This window comes from Alnus glutinosa, chromosome 5 (assembly GCF_958979055.1).
Source record: "Alnus glutinosa chromosome 5, dhAlnGlut1.1, whole genome shotgun sequence".
NCBI classification, from domain to species: domain Eukaryota; kingdom Viridiplantae; phylum Streptophyta; class Magnoliopsida; order Fagales; family Betulaceae; genus Alnus; species Alnus glutinosa.
In genome coordinates, this window is record NC_084890.1 from 2668147 (window position 1) to 2683376 (window position 15230).

Below are 15230 nucleotides of genomic sequence, written 5' to 3' on the forward strand. Positions count from 1 at the left end.
TGGTCTCAAGTCTCAACCACCAATTATCTTTTATAAAAGGTCCCATATGTTCCTCCATATCGAGTTCTGCTGCTTGACCCCTATTGACTTCTGTGGGCTTCTGGTGGAGAATGATGGGGAAGTTTTTAGATCCTGCCACCACTGATGACAAAAACGAAGAAACTAAAGGTACCCATTTTGAAACTTGACCCCCCCCCCCCCTTCTACTCTCTCTGTTTTCCGATAGTAAATAGTCATGAATTACATGTTCTGTTTTTTCAGAGGAGTCAGAGGAGAGAAGTCAGGATTCCAAGCCGGAATTCTCAGAAGACGAGGTAACACTCATTGCCAGGATGTTTCGCTTGGTCGGAGAAAGGTTTGTTTTTAGCAGTACTCTGTAATATCGTCGACAGAGGCATGCAAATCTCAGTAGCGTTTGAATATGGTAACATGTGTGATGTGTGTGTAGGTGGTCTCTAATTGCTGGGAGGATTCCTGGAAGAACAGCAGAAGAGATTGAGAAGTACTGGACTTCAAGGCATACATCTTCAACTTCAACTTCAACTTCAAGTGAAAGATGACTTCAAGTTCAATGCCACAAAGGCTTTGATTGTTACTTTTAGATAGTGTCAAGTTGTTGATATATATAGATATGATTTTCTAGATGGTGTTGTGGTTTTTTCTTTTTTCTTTTTGAAAAACTGTTATCATGTAACGTAATGATCAAAATAATTTTGAATGATTTGTGCTTTAGATTGTTTGTTGATGTTTTCATTTTTAAAATAAAAAGTTGTTATCAAATAATAGAAGATATTTATGCATATGTAAGTTGTTGAATATAATTGTTCTACTAATCCTAATTCTTTTAAGCTGTTGTTTGTGAAAAAGATGCCCGATATTATACCGGTTACATGTAAATTTAATTATTTATTGGTCGATTTGATGTCACGTACAATTGACCTGGGGTCCTGGAGTCTACGTAACACTATCACGTTAATCACGATCAAATTTAATTATTTAGTAGTCGACGTATTATTTTGTAATACCCTTAACGACACCCTTATCACATCCACATCAAATAATTACACCTAATAATGAGATTATGAGACTAATGAGTATGACTACTACGACAAGGAGATCCAAATGAAAGAGTTCAAAAGTCACAATCATAACTCATATCTCTCATAAGAGAGAGACTTGAGCAATTCACAGTGAGCCTGCAAAAATAAAGGCTGGGTTGTATAATTGATCTTTGAAATATAGCACAAATTTAATTCAGTGTCTAATTTTGAAAATTTACAATTTCTTCTCAAGATTTTATAATTGTAAATAATATAGCTATTTTGTCCAAATTGATAATGTTTGTTGTCTTACTAGGGTTGATCATTTGGGGACTTGATTGGTGTACTACACCTACACAACAATAGTACAACAGCCCCTCACATGAGGTGGGCCCTACACACTGTAGGATCCACCCCATGTGAGGGGCTATTGTACCATTATTGTGTGGGTGTAGTGTAAATAGCATTTTTCATAAGGTAAAGTCTAATCCAACTCATTTAATTAAATAAGTAAGATTCTTCATCCAAATCCACTAATTTCGAGTGAAGTTCGCGAATTATGTAAAAAAATTATCAATCCAAAATGATGTATATTAATTATCAAGTTTGAATATTGCCGAGACATATGTATAAAATTATAATTAATTTTATATTAAGTTCATGTCGAATTCACAAATCGTTAAAAAATTAAAAAAATTATGTTTTTTAAAATAGTTCACAATCAATTTAAAATATAAAACACTTTTTAAATTAAAAATACCAGAGATAATTAGAACATGGGCCCATGACTCCTAGCCTGTTTCAGGCCCAACCCACTCTCTCCTTCTGGGCAAGTCTCAGAAGAGGTTTTAGAGGGTTTTGCCGCGAAGGCACAATCGCAGAATGGAGTTCGAGAAGAGAAAGGCGGCGACGCTAGCGTCACTGGGCTCAGTCGACGCTGACAAGTCACCGAAGGGCACGTTGGACGCTCCCATCATCCCCCTCCTCAATACCCTCAACCACCACCCCTCCTACTTTACCACCAGCTCCTGCTCCGGCCGTGTCTCTATTCTAGCCCAGCCCAAACACTCCACCACTCTCAACAAAAAAGCCCGAGGCGGTGCTTGGCTCTTCGTCTCCCACGACCCGGCCGATCCCGACTCGGTCCTCTCCCTCCTCTTCCCTACCGAGTCGACTCAGCAACCGGAATCCGAACTCGTCCTCAGGTTCGAGCCGCTCATCATAGCCGTCGAGTGCAAAGACCTATCTTCGGCTCAGTCATTGGTCTCCATAGCCATATCCTCCGGGTTCAGAGAGTCCGGTATTACAAGCGCGGGCAAGCGCGTGATCGTGGCGATTCGGTGCTCGATTCGGCTGGAGGTGCCGCTGGGGACCACCGATACAGTCATGGTCTCGCCCGAGTTTGTCCGGTACCTCGTCGGCGTGGCGAATGAGAAGATGGAGGCTAATAGGAAGCGAACCGAAGGGTTTTTTCGTGCTTTGCAGCGGAGCGATGGGTTTTCAGAGTGCGACGGCGGCGATCGGACGGCGGTGGATGCGGCATTGAGTGACGGGAACGGCTCGATGTGTGGCGGGGGCGCTCACGTGGAAGAAAGAGATGGCGAGACGCATTTGGGTAATCTGATTGATATTAGGATAAATTATCAATTGTCTTAAACTGATGAGAAATTGTTAATTTAATTACTTAACCGTTATTTTAACATATTTGCTGATGATAGTGATGGATATGTATGAGAGTTTAGGTTAAAGCAATTGAATCAGAAAAGCTGATGAAATGCTTTGACTACAATTAGTACTGTTTAGTTGTCAATTTCTCCCCAATTTACGTGGTAGTTCGGCGTTGTTCTATTGGAGCTCGTGATTAAAGGTTGTTACTTGATCATGAACGAATATGTTGATGTTGCTCATCGTGTTTATTGAAGTAATAAGAATGAGACTAAGAAACATAATGCGTTTGGCATCAACAGGTATAGTGCATTCTTGATGCTCGGTTGGTATTGTGAAGTTCAATGTGATGAGGACTATATAGGTTTTATTCAAGATGATGTGTATCTTAGTGAATATGTGTGGATGTAAGCATTACATGCTAATATATGTTTGATTGCAGGAGACCTTTCCTTTTAATGTGAAGGAAGAGTCTGAGACTTTGAATCATTGGCAGGGACGGTGGGAGGTTTGGGTTGTAGTCTGTCTGTTGTTCCAATGGTGATTGTTGGTGAACCTGTGGAGAAGCTTTTCCTTTGGGGTCACTCATCTTGTGTACTCGATGACAAAGACGAGAACAAAGTTATGGTATTTGGTGGTTTTGGAGGCATGGGAAGGCATGCAAGAAGAAGCGAATCTTTACTGCTTAATCCATTTTCTGGCACTTTAAAAGTGATTAATCTGGATGGCAGTCCAACTCCACGTTTAGGCCACACTTGTTCTTTGGCTGGAGATTGCGTGTTTGTTATTGGAGGCAGGGCCGATCCTGTGAATATTCTAGATGATGTATGGGTCCTAAATACAGCAAAAAGCGATTGGAGATTAGCAGGATGTATTGGCAGTGTTTTTCCTCCCAGGTGAGGCCTTTTGTGCGCTGATGCTTCTATCGTAGTTTCATCTCGTTGTGTTCATTTTGCCATAATGGTGTTTTCTCTTAACTATTGTCTTAAAGTGTAACATCTATTTGGTAATGTCTAGTTGGAAAACATTGATCTATCTCTTCTAAATCTATATGTTTGCTACACAGGCATAGGCATGCAGCAGCTGTTGTAGGCTCAAAGATATATTTATTTGGTGGACTTAACAATGATTCAATCTCTTCATCCTTTCATGTCCTTGACACAGTTAACCTGCAGTGGAAAGAGTTACTGGTTGGCGGGGAATGGCCGTGCGCCCGTCATTCTCACTCAATGGTGGCATATGGCTCTCGGCTATTTATGTTTGGAGGGTACGATGGTGAGAAAGCACTTGGAGACTTGTATAGTTTTGACGTTCAAACATGTCAATGGAAGAAGGAAAAGACTGCAGGAAGAAGTCCACAAGCTAGGTTTTCCCACTCAATGTTCGTGTACAAAAATTATCTTGGGGTTATTGGTGGTTGTCCAGTCCGACAACATTGTCAAGAGTTGGCATTACTTGATTTGCGGCTCCGCATGTGGAAGCATGTGACACTTGATTCTGTCGGAAAAGATTTGTTTGTGCGAAGTACAGCCAATATCTTTGGTGATGATCTTGTTATGATCGGTGGTGGGGCATCTTGTTATGCATTTGGAACAAAGTTTAGTGAGCCAGTGAAAATCAACTTACTACCCTTGATATCTATAAATGACAATCTTGTGCCTTCTAAAATTAGACAAATGCATGATACCCATGGAAATAATGAGAAGACAGGAGAAAAGAATGATTTCCAACCTCAAAGAGTTGAAAATGCAGAGACTTTAACGGAAGCTCCTGGCTTGAACTCTGAGAGTGAATTACCTGGAGCGAACGGGAATCATTCACATTGGGTTCTACAACTTGAAAAGAAACATGCAAAATTAGGGAAGGACATATTGAAAAAATTTGGATGGTTAGATCTTGAGAGGAAGGTCTATTCTTGGGAGGATGGAATACACATTTGTTTCCCTGTGACCAAAAACTTTTGTGGTGTATTTCATGAAAGGAAGCATCATTCGTCAGATGAATTTGAAGGTTACAGCGACCGTCATCTATCTAAACCATTTACTGGAAAAGGGCTTTTGTTAGATGAGGTATCTTGTTTGGAAGCCTTGAATCTTTTAAAGGAGTGTGGTGCCATGAAGCTGGTAGATGAGGTAGTTGAAGTCAAAAGAGTGGTGAAGTCTCCCTTGAAAGTAATGAATGAGGCTGTGGCCTCTTTGATAAAGCATAAAGACCTTTCAGAACAACTGTTAGAGGAGCTACCCACAAGGTTTGTGCTTCATTACTTTGTTTTTTTATTGTTTTCCTGTCAGCTTCAGTAATAAGAATTGGGAGTTTATTTGTCACTTTCTTCAGTTAGAACCTTGTCTAGATGAAAGCTGTGTTGGCACTTTTTGGCTCTTGGATACAGTGCCCATGTACTATAGTGTGATTCATTAAATTCTATTGGCCTTTTCAGATGGGAGCGACTTGGTGATATTGTTGTGCTTCCAGTCACATCCTTCAAGGATCTAGTATGGGACACAATTGGGGCTGAGCTTTGGCCTATTGTTGCCAAATCACTTAATGCTCGTCGTCTTGCTCGCCAGGTAAGCTATATGCTTGAATTGCATATAAACTGGTATATTGCTGGTTGATCCCTGCTTTCTTCATTCTGTCTCAAAAAGCATTCTCTTGTGTCTATTGAATGTAGTCCATGTTTTGGTTCCTTGAACCACGGTGCACATCTAAAAGTAAACTAAACTTAATACGAAGGATTTGGGCATCTATTAAATTTGATTTGCATGTAATAAATATTTCGAAAAATGCTGTAAAAGCAAACAACAGAAATTTGATTCTCCTCTTAGAATAAAAATATTCTGTCCACAAGGTTGGATGCATCATCATCCATTCAGATTATCGGTATAGATCCTTTCAACATGGGGCATTGTCATGGCATGACTTTTTTATGTTTAATTATTTATATTTCTTTTAGGTTGTTCTGAATCATCTTGGAGGTGTTCAAGTTATAGAGTATTCTTCAAATTGTTCATTAGTTTTTGAGTTTCTGATGATGCATTAAACTCTTATGTTGAATTATTACCTGCTAGACAAACAAAACTAAGTTTTTTTTGTTTGGTTTCTATCAAGGAGAATTTTGGCTCATTAGTTATTGGTTGAGACTAATTATTTAATAAGTTCTGACTGATGGGCTACTAGTTTTCAACCTCAGCTAATTAGCTATATTCCTCTTTCTGGAAAAGGGGCTACGCATTGTTTTCCTAGCAGGTAGTATCTATAATAAAAATAACTGGAAGCTATAAAACTGCATTGCATGTTCAGTCAGAGTGAATTGCAGAAGTCTCCTCTGTATTTCACTCGCCAGAAGGTTTTTCTGTACTTGTCTTTGCTTTGTAGCGAATTAGGTTTTTCTCATACAATAATTACATGAATTTGCTGGTATTTTCTAGGGCCGAGTTGCACCAACTGGTACAAGGGACAGTACTTTGGAGATTCTAGTTGGAGATAATGGTTGGGTTGATCATCGCGAAAATGGAATTCTCTATTCTTTCAATGCTACAAAGTGTATGTTCTCCTGGGGCAATCTTTCTGAGAAGCTTCGTATGGCCCGTCTAGACTGTAAAGATGAGGTTATTGTTGATTTGTTTGCCGGAATTGGATATTTTGTGCTGCCGTTTCTTGTCAGGTGTGTTGTAATCATCTTTAGATTCACTAAAGGAGTAGTTTATTAGTCAAAATTATTTTCATCAATTGTGATATGAGTTTATTCAAAATAAGGAGAATGAAAATTAGGCACCATACAACCAGGGATAGGACATGTAATCAAATTTCAAACTTATCATGATGTCCTCTAAGATAGGAATTTATCCTGGAGAATAAATAATTTATAAATCAGTTTTACTAAAAAAAAGGGATAATTTAACATAGAATTACTATTGCATATTTGTGGGCTGGAATTTTGGCTCAGAATACGCCTTGAGTTAAAACCCAATAAATGATGGTATGTGAAGCTTTCTAATTGTCTACTCTCATAGAAGCAATTCAACTGTTTGATTATTCGTACTCTTCTGGTTCACTGATCGCTCTCCTTGCTTGACCAGGGCAAATGCAAAACTTGTTTATGCTTGTGAATGGAATCCCAATGCCATTGATGCACTGCAGCATAATCTACAAGCCAATTCTGTGTCTGATCGTTGTATTATACTTGAAGGAGATAACCGTATTACGGCACCTAAAGTATGCTCAGCAACTGACTTTTTTTGTATTGGTTAATAAAAATACTCATGCTGCGGCAACTGTTTATCCAAATAATTGGAACCATATTCTTCACGAATTCATGCTTAAACTCCTATTAGGTTATTTCAAGTATGTCAAAAAATTTCTTCTACTGGGATTATAAATAGGAAAATCTTAACTGACAGAACATTGGCACACAAGATTGTTTATATGGACTGTGCACGTGAAGGCCATGGCTGATCAATAGATAATTTCCTGTCAGCTTTCCTGTACAATATTTGATGAGAGCTGGATGTAGTGACCGTACCATATATAAATGCTTGATTTTTGAAATTAATTTCGAAGACATTATTTTACCTAGATGCTGCTTTTCCCTTCTTTTCTTTTTTTTAAATATATATATATATATATATATAATTATTTCTTTTAAGGCAAGACCTATGATTGCCACCTGAGCTAAGGCCCAAGGAATTCCTCTCAGGTGTCAGTTGAATGTATTTATTTCTGCATTCTTCTATTTAGATTTAGAAGCTCCCTTCCAATTGTTGATGGTTGAAACCTTTTGTGGCCTGGTTGAAAACAGTTTGTGATACCATCCTTTCTATACCTCTTGATAGAATACAGATGAAATGATTTATCTGTATTGGCTGGTATTTTACAGTGGTTTGGAAGGAAAAATTTGCCATAAAAATATGCATTTCATTTGCAACAGGATGTGCTGCTACAATTGATTCCTTTTGATTGTTTGCTGACAGGGTGTTGCTAATCGAGTTTGTCTTGGTCTCCTTCCAACAAGTGAGGGCAGCTGGGCAACTGCTGTAAGGGCATTAAGGTAATTACCAACTCATATATGGTCCCCTTTAACAACTTGTTTTTATAATTTTTTTTTTCTATCGTTTTTTTTTTTTTTTTTTAAATGTCTTAAACTTCCAGGAAGTGTTTCAAAATTCTATATATGGTTCCCCCCACTACCCAATTACTTGTTCCTTATTGTTGCTTTGTGTTTTTTTTAGACAATAATTATTTTTGCATTTACTTTTGTTCTCAATACATATGGTATCTGAGATTGGCTGAAAGTGTGCCTTTTAATGTGGCACTGAAGTTTTGAAATTTATTTTAGCGTACAATTTATCACAATAAGCATATCTCCAAATGGGACAAAATTGTGAATCAAAAGTTGGAAAGGAAAGACAAATCTACAGGGTGTTAGTGTACTTAGTAAGATAAGGTGCCTTTTCTCAGTTAAAAAGGTTCCTTACGATGCCTTCGTGTCTCTTACCATCTACAACATCTGATTTCTAATTAGCGTGTCCATGCAGAGTTAATTTGTATCTACTTATTAAAAAAAAAAAAATTCATCAACTCATCAGGGTAACCTAGTAAGTGGAAGCTATCTCTCAAGCTACATATATCCCATTGTAGCATCTGGATTTTGGAAATTCGCTATTATTAAATGTCTTAAGCAGCAGTTCTGCTTTGATGATTGGAATATAACCTTCACTGTTTCTGCTTGGTTATGTGAAGCATGAGTTCTCTCAAGTTAACTGGATATAAAGTTGTAGAAAACTTTCTGTCAGCATTTTTTCTCCCAATTTTAAGCCTAAATGGTAGATTCAAATGCATGAGCAGGTCAGGTTCATTTTTAGAGTCCCTATTTCTTTTGACCGTCTTCTTTCTTTCTAATATTAATACTAACAACGCAGGAGTGAGGGTGGGATATTACATGTGCATGGGAATGTGAAAGACTCAGAGGAGGGTTTGTGGACGGAACATGTTTTGAAATCAGTATCTGAAATGGCTAGATCTGAAGGTATTCCTTTTGTGGCTAATGCTTGGATATAACACCTAGGAAGTAATACTAAGGATGTCTAAAATTGCTCTTTTCTGCTTCGCAGGTCATTGTTGGGAAGTTTCAATAGACCATGTGGAGAGGGTGAAGTGGTATGCCCCGCACATCCGCCACCTTGTTGTTGATGTGAGATGCAAAGAGACTCAAAGATAGCACTTAAACCTTATGTTTATTGAAGGTAACAAATTAAGCTTCTGCTTATGAAGCTTAAAGTTATGGTTTTTGAGTTCTGTCACGTGCATGGCCCCGAGCTGATTTACCTTTGTTGTTGTACTTAACGTAGCACTGTAGCAGCAGCATTTTTTTCTTTGATTCCCAGCAATTTTGCTGCTCGGATTGCTAATAATTCGGACAACATATGTGAGAACTTCTATGGGGTCACTTACCAGAGCAGGTCTCATGCAGCCGGCCCTTCTGCTTGGGTAAAGTGGGGTCTTCTCACATTTACTGGCCAGATTGTTGGATCCTTTTTCTTTAGTCGTGTAGCAGGAGCATTAAAAACCCGCAATTGCATGGGGTCCCATTGATCCAGTAGGCCAGCGTAAGTCGTATGGAATGCTTTGTAGAAGTCTTGAATCAAATTGCTGGGTAAGTGGGTATAATTTTATTAGCATTTTTTATAGATCAATGTGGGAATTGGGCCAGGAGAAAAAGAAAGCGGTGGGGGTGGATGGTACTTTCCAACTGTACACTAATGACACCTGATTAACGCATGCAATCGACACCCATACGGGGCAGCATTAATGCAAAGTTTGTCTTATTAAGTCCCCAAGTATTTGTTCTTTGATTTGGTTACTATAACTTTTACTACGAGCGCTTACAAAATTATATGGGAATCCGCATTTTATAAAATTGTCATGCAGTGTTTTACGTGATAGTTTACATTTTAGTGAATGGTTTGGTATGTGTCACATAGATTGCTATGCCAGTTTGTAAATGTGATAATTGTTATGTAAACTGATATATGGCTGTCTATATTGTAGTGACTGATATAATAAGTGTGTCGCATAGAAAGTTGTAGTACCCTTCTCATTACTTTTTTGGATATAATTTGTAACCGGAATTCCCTTGTTATTAAATGGGCTCGAGGGCATACTTGGCTTCATTTATGTGAATAACTTGGTTTAGTTTGAACCGAAAGGAATGTCAATTTATACGATGAATATAATTAAGAAGGAAAAATTTTTGAGTTGAAATCGTATAGACATATTGTAAAATGTTGATGGAAGTATCGGGCAAAATGCACGGGAAATTAGTAGGTGAGAACTCACGTAACAATCCACAAAAGTGCCCTATGACACAATATGAGTAAAAAAATGAATGAAAAAAATTTGACAAATAAATTCTTAATGGCTGATGTCCACATGTGACCGTCACATCAACTTATAAAAGATTTATAATAAAAGTTTTAGTACTTCTAACATCACCATTTATCAACAAGTAATAGTATATATTATATTTTTATTTTACAATTATCTTACAATATTGACTTGATAGTTTTAATTAACATTTGATTTTATTTATTTATTTATTTATTTATTAACAATAATTTATCCTACGTCAACAATGTAGGATAAAAATATAATTTTTAACATTACTCTTCTTTATTAAATTTATGAGAGTCACGTAATCCAAAAATGCATACGGTAATCATGCAATCGAAAAACTAGCGTCAATTTTAATCATTCTTCTCAAACTTAATTTAAAAGAAAACATGGTTCTACTAATAATGATAGTACCATTATTACAATGAGCTTCTTCTTCTTTCTTCTTCTTCTTATTTTTTTTTTTTTTTTTTATATGCACTATTACAATGAGTCAAAAGTCTATTAGAGACACTATCTTTTGCAGGACATTTTGACTATAAAAAGGACAGTGTTGGATCTTTTAAGATACGGACATGGGTATGATTTGTCTGCTGCTTTTGGTGGTACCCACTTGAAAAGAAAGAGAGAATGGTGTCGGTGATTTTAACTATACTTGACCCTCAATGGTATATAAACTCGTAATATGCTGGGGTTTGCCTTACCATGGTCCATATATATATATATATATATATATATATATATATATATATATATATATATATATATTAGTATATTATTCCCTTTTTTTTATTTTTATAATAATATATTCATTGGGATAACAAAGATGCTATAAAGGGCTATTTTACTATCCGTGTACGTTTATGTAGGTTTATCTATATTTGATATATTTTATTTTTTTTATTCGTTTAGAAATAGAATGATCAATAATTTGCATATTCTTATAGTTAATATATTTTTCTTTTTGGTCAGGAATAGGAATAGTCCTATGTATACATATATGAAGCTTGGCTTATCATTCCTCGACTCCTCGTGCGCCTCCAAGTCGGGGGTCCGAATTCTAACAATTTGTTTTTTAAATTGCTAATAATCAAACATCAAATGTGATAGAATTTTTATAGGGTTCATCTGTCTGAATAGGTGAAAAGGTTACTTTAAATTTTTTTGGACGTTTACGTTTTATAGATGCTCTCTCATATTTACTGATTAAATTACTAACAATCTCAACAACAAAATTGTTGAAGATTACTATCTTAAATCGGATGATTATCCATTATATTCTAAACTAAGGACAGTTTTTCTAGAGTCGAAGAAAACTCTTTAAATTTAGGGATTTGATTCTTACACTATACCATCACAACAACCCTTTACATGAGGGTGGATCACAGTGTGTGGGGCCCACCTTCATGTGAGGGGTTGTTGTATTGGTGTTGTAAATTTAACATTTTCCTTAAATTTAGCCTATTAAAGAGGCAAGTATGTAAGTGGCGTGTGATTGTTATATGGGTCAGATTCATCACGTACGGCTCACGAGACCCTTGCTGAATTGCTTAATCAAATCATTCTTTAATGAGGCTTGCTACACAGGGGACACTCATCCGTCCCCTGTGAGCCTTTTTTAATTAAAAAATTAATTTTTTATTATAAATGGGTGATGGGAGATGAATGAGTGTCCCCCATCAAACATTTCCCTTCTTTAATCAAGGTAAATAATGTGCTAATGAAGAAGGGGACAACGGCATTGCTTTCGTTTATATTATACTAGTCCTAGGGACAAGTGCTTCTCATCTCCCATTGATATAATCATATAATTAATAATAATTTCAAGGAAAAAGCTTTTATTATAGATAAATACTACGTATTAAACTCTTATCTCACTTCTATCTCGTTAGATTGATGTGACAGTCTCCATTAGTCTCTAAATCTACCTCCAAAGGTTGATAGGTATTGTCACATCAGTCCGATAGAATGGTGGTGACAGTCTACAAAAGTGTCACGTGGCATAATATGAATGAAAAAATTAAGCAATAAAATTTGATAAACAAGTCTAATTATGTGGCTGACATTAGTGTTATGTGAACTATCACATCAATTTATAATAAACTTATAATAGAAGTTTTAGAGAACCGAAGAGGAGCTAATTTCTTAAGACCGAGAGGTAAAATTGTAATTTCAAATTCTTCTTTTATTTTTTTTTTTCTTTTACAATTTTGCCCAATTTTTATTTTTTAAATAACCGGCTCCTCTCCGGCTTAACAATTAACATGGCTATTTATGAACATAATTCCTCCCACTAGTCTACTTTGTGGATACCAAGAACAAGATGGGCCATTTGAGTATATTGATGAATATTAAGTTGCTTCCAAGAATGTGCAACCTTAATTACCATTATGTCCTTGTCCCAAGATGGGCCATTTGAGTATACTGATGAGTATCAAGTTGCTTCCAAGAATGTGCAACCTTAATTACCATTATGTCCTTGTCACGGGAGATGAAAAGTCAAATCCATCTTAATTAGAAACAGTGGGTATTAATAATGTATTATCATCCATCCATCCATCCACACCCACTTGTTCAAAAGCTTAAATGAGTGTAATTATATTATAATCATGGAAGTGAAATGTATGGTCGCTTTTGCTTTTGTTATTCCAATGCTCGACAAGAAAGAAAAATAAAGATACTTCATCTCCTTTCCCCCTTTTTCTATTCTCTCAAAAAAAAAAAAAAAAAAAAAAAAATTGTGCGTATGTTTGTTATCTCACATCAGAGTGAAAAGTAGAGTGAGACGGCCTTATAAGCCCCTTTCTCTCTTTAAGAGATAGGTCCTTTTAAAGAGATGTGTTGGATTAAGCTTGTAAGACTGTCTGTGTCTACCTCTTTCTCTCAAAATTCATCCGATGTGTTGTGACTTCATTCCGTTCTCCATTTTCCCTTATTCTCTAAAAAAAATAAAAATAAAGTGCACTTTAATTAGTATGGATTTTGATCTAATGCATCCTTATGAGGTTATCTATTCGAACCGGTGTTTAATCGGTAGACTTTATAAGAAGTTCTCTCATAATTAATTGCTGGATATATAGCCAATTACTATAAATATATTTGGAAAAGATGTTCCAATTCACTAATGGTTTTATTATTTTTTTAGTTTTGTTATTGTTTTTATTAGATGCTTGTGATTGAAAATGAGAATTTGCAGAAATTATTCTTGCTACTTCTCTTTGGTTATACCAAGATGGGATTTGTGCCATTTTTAATGTGAAAGACTCTGCATGATTCACACGTGGCAGTTGATGAACCATTAAAGTTAGGCCTTTGAGTTCTGTCGGTAGTATGATCTTCCAAGTCATGTATTTTAGTTATATCCTTCCTAGAAGAGGCTAGATTAAAAATAATAATAATAATAATAAAAAATAATCATGGAAATCTAATTATAGTAATCCTAAAACCTGATTATCAGCTTGTATATTAGTAAACCTATCTTACATATTACTCATAACTGATATAAAGAGGTATACTAATCGTTGAAGTCCACCATGTTTACCTCGAGATCCCATTTAAGTAAAAATGAAGGCAGGATAATATAATGTGCAAATGGCAGTAATCCAGGGATTTGCCTAAAGGTGTTCATAGTATTGATTAAAAAAGAAAAATAAATTTTGCATCCAAAAAATATCTTTAAATAAAGAATACAATATAGAACTTAAAATAAATATTATTTAAACATAAGAAAAAATCTCACTTAAAAACTCTATCGAACAGACTCTTATCATATGTGTTGTCCATCGGCCTAAATCAATTCATTTCAATTGCTCGGAAGCAATATTGACTCTATTTTTTGTTTCTGTTTGAAAAAGCGTTCTGATGTGACATAAAAGTATAAGTAGTTTTGAGTGTTCTTTATTTTTAATTGTTTGTTAATATTTTTTGTTTTAAAAAAAAATTATTATCAAACAAAGCCATTTTTTCTGTACAGAAAACAAGTTTTTGGGTACCATAATTTAACAAACACTTCATAAATCTTGATATCCGATTGCACGACGGGAACAACAGTATCATCTTCCCTCCTCCATATCAGGGATGATGATACTGAAGATTCAAAAGTTTCAAAATCCAATCGTATAGATAAGGATAAATGTGACAAGGATAAGATAGCAAAATAATCCCAAAAGTCAAGCTTTTTCTTCAACAAAATTTGCAAAAAGAGAAACGATTGTTGTACAATTTTTATACAATTCTAACAATTTTTTTTTTTTTATTTTTATGATCAACCATTGGATCTATTTTCCTACACGTGAGTCTTAAATATCCAATGGTTGATATTAAAAAAGTTTGTTAGAGTTATACGAAAATTGTGCAAAAAATATTACTCATTCCTCTATAATTGTCAGAGGTCTTATCCGCGGCAAAAAAAAAGTTGAAAAAGTACATAGGTCTCTCTCAAAATATTAGATAATTTATAATATTCTCTCAAAACTTTCGGTTAAAGCAATGCCATTTTCAAACTATCATAAAATTGCAATGTATCCCATTTATACAAAAAAATGTCAAAGATGCCCTTATACAAAATTTAGAAAGAAAAAAAAAACTGCCTCAATGGTTTTTTTTTTTTTTTTTTTTTGAATTTATAAAAGTATTTGACTTTTTGAAAATTTATTAAGATTTTTCTTTTTTTCTTTTTTTTGGGGAAGGAATACATTATAATTTTTTTAATAGTTTAGAAGGCATATTACTTTACTTGAAAGTTTGAAAAAGACATAACAAATGAGATATGCTGCACATGCATTTTTTGTAAATTAATTATTGAATATGTAAAACTTAGTAAAATTTGCATGTAGGCCCTATAAATTTAATAATAGATTCTACGTGTTCTTTTTCTATTAGCTGGAGGACAATTTGTCCGACTTCCAACACGCACAAAGGGCTGAAAAATTTGAGGCCGTTGAGCAGTAAATGGTGCAAAGACAACTAGTGTAAACAAAGAAAAGCATCATAATTACCCACACTAAATACTGCGGAGGCTACGACTGTTAAACTAATAGAGAAAGGAAACCATCCTAATCATAAACCCAGTTTGGAATTACTCTTTTATGTATTACTTTACTTGCAAATTTATCCGTCTCTGACTCTCTGGCTTAT

At 35.4% G+C, this 15230-nt stretch overlaps 2 protein-coding genes across 3 annotated transcripts; both read left to right on the top strand.

The window, feature by feature from the left end:
* Positions 1-8: 8 nt before the first annotated feature.
* LOC133869716 (transcription factor CPC-like) lies at positions 9-732 on the top strand. Its single transcript, XM_062306789.1, has 3 exons — positions 9-168; positions 262-355; positions 449-732. The coding sequence occupies exons 1-3, from the start codon at positions 111-113 to the stop codon at positions 558-560; spliced, it is 264 nt and encodes an 87-aa protein (XP_062162773.1). The 5' UTR covers positions 9-110; the 3' UTR covers positions 561-732.
* Positions 733-1833: 1101 nt separating this feature from the next.
* Positions 1834-9621, top strand: LOC133868358 (tRNA wybutosine-synthesizing protein 2/3/4). 2 transcript variants are annotated; one of them, XM_062305231.1, is made up of 10 exons: positions 1834-2655; positions 3202-3601; positions 3772-4953; positions 5143-5272; positions 6134-6369; positions 6785-6920; positions 7676-7752; positions 8624-8730; positions 8816-8947; positions 9053-9621. In XM_062305231.1, exons 1-9 carry the CDS (start codon positions 1923-1925, stop codon positions 8920-8922), a joined length of 3108 nt encoding a protein of 1035 aa, XP_062161215.1. In that variant the 5' UTR covers positions 1834-1922; the 3' UTR covers positions 8923-8947; positions 9053-9621. The 2 variants fall into 2 exon arrangements, with proteins under 2 accessions (XP_062161215.1, XP_062161214.1); XM_062305230.1 differs by having other exon boundaries at positions 8816-9621.
* Positions 9622-15230: the final 5609 nt, after the last annotated feature.